General features: G+C 43.4%; 1 protein-coding gene across 3 annotated transcripts; it reads left to right on the plus strand.

The window, feature by feature from the left end:
• Window positions 1-749: 749 nt before the first annotated feature.
• On the plus strand, window positions 750-2,248 carry LOC147463513 (uncharacterized). Of its 3 annotated transcripts, none has more exons than XM_086489477.1 (3): window positions 750-971; window positions 1,048-1,666; window positions 1,730-2,248. In XM_086489477.1, exons 1-3 carry the CDS (start codon window positions 920-922, stop codon window positions 1,761-1,763), a joined length of 705 nt encoding a protein of 234 aa, XP_086345603.1. In that variant the 5' UTR covers window positions 750-919; the 3' UTR covers window positions 1,764-2,248. The 3 variants fall into 3 exon arrangements, with proteins under 3 accessions (XP_086345603.1, XP_086345589.1, XP_086345597.1); XM_086489463.1 differs by having other exon boundaries at window positions 753-971; window positions 1,048-1,647; window positions 1,730-2,139; XM_086489471.1 differs by having other exon boundaries at window positions 753-971; window positions 1,051-1,647; window positions 1,730-2,139.
• Window positions 2,249-3,331: the final 1,083 nt, after the last annotated feature.

The raw sequence follows: 3,331 nt of genomic DNA on the forward strand, positions 1-3,331 counted from the left end.
CCCAAAGGAGTGTCCAAGACACTCCTTGTTGGTACCACCTAAACATGCTATCAGCCAAAGAACTATGGAATGTTACACTACCAATAAAGAAAATTAATTAATTAAGAGTTTTGGGGTTATGGATGAGTCCATCAGTTAGTTAGCTATGAATAAGGGTTAAAACAATTACTCTAACACTAGCTAAGTTAGGAAGATTATCTAAATGCAGATTCCTAATTGTATGTTTTAGCTTAAATTAGCTAGCTAACTTTTGCAACTCTAAACAAAAGCTTGAATTTTTCTCTTTAAGCTTGATGGAAATCTTTTTCATTTCATTTTTTTGCTTTTGATTTCTGTTCCTGTTTTTCACATTAATTCAAAAGCATTTGACATGTGTGCTTATTTTGTATGCACGGGCCTTTTTGCTTCTCAAGAAAAGCAGCCACACATGGGCTATACATGTGATTGAAGTACCAAATTCAAGCCAGGATTCTCTTCCATCTTAAGCTTTATGCTTGTGGCACTTGTGTCTGTGCTTTCATTTCCTTTATGACACCATTTTCAGCAGCCTCACCGGCTCTCACACATGGACATGTTGCCAGTCGGCCATCTAGCTAAGGAACGGCATGCGGCCCAATGTGACAAGGGCCTAAACGTACGATTTTTTAATCGGCTAAGGCTAAGGTTCGATCTCGTGTAGCAGGCTTGTCATAAGTTGAGGAGGCAAATGCGATGAATGTTGACAAGTGGAAGCAGGCCCAAATTGTGTGAGTAAGAGAGAGAGAGAGAGAGAGAGAGAGAGAGCGCACAGCGCCAGTTTGTTCACTCCAAATTGTGTGAGTAAGAGAGAGAGAGAGAGAGAGAGCACAGCGCCAGTTTGTGTGTGTGTGTGTGTGTGTGTGTGTGTGTGTGAGAGAGAGAGAGAGAGAGAGAGAGAGAGATGCAGACCCGCCGCAAGAGAGAACCGCTCCATGAAGATGCAGCAGAAACTGGTATGCAATTTTCTTTTCTAAATCTTTGCAATTTCTCACCAGGGAAAATGAAGGTGTTTGTAAGCTTTGTCTTCAGCAGAGAAGCCAAGAAGAGGGGCAAAGAAACGTGGCCGCCCAGTGTCGTCCGAGGAAGAAAAACCAGAGCAGGCTGGCCCAAAGAAGGCACCCTCTCGCCCTCGACTGCAAAAAACCCCATCAAAGAAGCGTACGGCAGGCAAGAAGGGCCCAAAGAGTGGCAAGAAAGGTGCACCACAAGCAGAGCCCTCGACGGCTCAAGCCTCAACGTCGGGTCATGAATCAGAGATGAAGGAGGCAGAAAATAAAATTAAAGTAAATCGAGCACCTGTGCTGACCATGTGGGTGGCAGCCGTGGCAGAACGAGAGGGCTATTCTTTCGAGGAAGGGCTTAGCTTTGGTAAGGCCATCGCCGGGCTCATGGCGCAGTCGAAAGGGCGGAGCTTGGGTGTGTACGAGGAGCCCTCGGAGGAGAAGAAAGAAGAGAGGAAGAGGAAGAGGAAGGAACTAGAAAGGTTTCCTGTGTTTGGCATGAATGTTCCTGGCAAGACGACGCAAGAGGGTTTTCGGCTGGCAGTGCAAAGTGGGAAGCCTATATCGCCTTCATCTGTGGCGGAATATCTTTATAGAAGCTTTGGAGCCAACCACGAAAGAGCCAAAGGTATACGAAAGAGCCAAAGGTATGATTTTCTAGCAGCGCACACAACCGTTACAAAAACCTATAGCTTCAACTATTTTTGCAGGTGCAATGGAAGATCTAGCAAACTCCTTTCCTGAGGATGAAGTTGGAAAAGCTGCTTATTCTCTATATGAGAGATTTAGGCCAACTGTTCCATACGGAGTGAAAGGGTGGGGTGCGAAAGGTTTTCTCGACATCGAGTCTATGCGAGGCATGAGGAAGGAGTGACTTGTAAAATGAGTGAATGCACATATTTTTGTGCAAAAGGGTATATCATCAGTAGAGTTTTCCTTACTTTGCCAATTTGATAGTTGTGACAATGTTTAAGTTTCTAGCGTCGTGTGCATGCAATACCATAGAAGTTGCCTTTTCTGCCCCCTAACTTTCAATGTTGACAGTGGTGATGCTTGTGGGATCAGTCTGATTACAAGGCGTGCTAATAAGGCCATTTGTCCTCCTAAGAGGGCTCCCCTATACACGCTATTACCGTGAAGGTTCTTTCATCTACGCATAGTTGGTGGTTGTCAACTAGTCTTGCTTGGTTGGCCTTGTCGTAGCAAAAATTTGACCATTCTGTTTTTAAGACTGTATTTTAATGATTGTACTTGTTGCAAAGGGCAGTCCTACTACACAGATGTGGAAGTCTAGAACAAGAAACAAACCTAAATTTCAAGCTCGTCGAATAGATCTTTGAGGTCTCTTGGGGTTGTTTCTATGATGGTAAGATTTCTCTTGTTGTGGTTGAGTGTGGGTGTCTGTGAATAAGAAGAGGGAATTGTAGGAACCTTTCTATCCTGGTATGGATATAGATTGCAAGGGAGAGGACATAATGTCAACTTCATTATGTAGGAAAACAAGTCTTTTTTAGTGTTTTTCATACAATGCATAACACCATGATCTTTTGTGAGGGAGGCACTGCATACCTAGCTAGGTACGATTGGGGGCAAGGGACCACCGGCCCTCCCCACCGGGCCGGGCACGGCGGAATTGTATGAACCTTTCTATCCTGGTATGGATATAGATTGCAAGGGAGAGGACATAATGTCAACTTCATTATGTAGGAAAACAAGTCTTTTTTAGTGTTTTTCATACAATGCATAACATCATGAACTTCTGCTCGAGAGGCACCGCATACCTAGCTAGGTACGATTGGGGGCTTATGATGTTGAGGTAAGTCACAATGTGGGAATTATTGTGAGAATTTGTTTAAAACTTCTTGTGTGCATGATCTCAGTTTTGCTTCATCGTTCTCTAAAACCAAAGATGGAAAGCAAGACATTTGGTTGTAACTTTGCATGGCCTTAGCATCTACTTTCATAGGAATCCCATATATTGCAACATGTGTGTGTGTGGTTGTAACTTTGCATGGCCTTAGCATCTACTTTCATAGGAATCCCATATACTGCAACATGTGTGTGTGTGTGTGTGTGTGTGTGTGAGAGAGAGAGAGAGAGAGAGAGAGAGAGTTATAGAATGTTAAGAATTCTTCATTTATGTCAACTACATCATGACATAAAGCTCCTACGGTAGAAAGGAGTCCTCCCATGATGTCATACACATTTTAAGTGTCTGACTCGAACAAAGATACGTTCCTGCTTCTAGTCTTGAAGCATAGATTAAAATTGTCTTGCCTGTACTCAACAATGGCTTTTGCTTTTCTTAAGTG

This window comes from Adiantum capillus-veneris, chromosome 2 (genome assembly GCF_014529385.1).
Source record: "Adiantum capillus-veneris isolate H3 chromosome 2, ASM1452938v2, whole genome shotgun sequence".
NCBI lineage: Eukaryota > Viridiplantae > Streptophyta > Polypodiopsida > Polypodiales > Pteridaceae > Adiantum > Adiantum capillus-veneris.

Coding starts and splice junctions, on each gene's coding strand:
- LOC147463513 (XM_086489463.1), top strand. CDS start 920: ATGCAGACCCGCCGCAAGAGAGAACCGCTCCATGAAGATGCAGCAGAA. Junction 972..1,047: donor TGAAGATGCAGCAGAAACTG/GTATGCAATTTT, acceptor CTTTGTCTTCAG/CAGAGAAGCCAAGAAGAGGG. Junction 1,648..1,729: donor CAACCACGAAAGAGCCAAAG/GTATACGAAAGA, acceptor CTATTTTTGCAG/GTGCAATGGAAGATCTAGCA.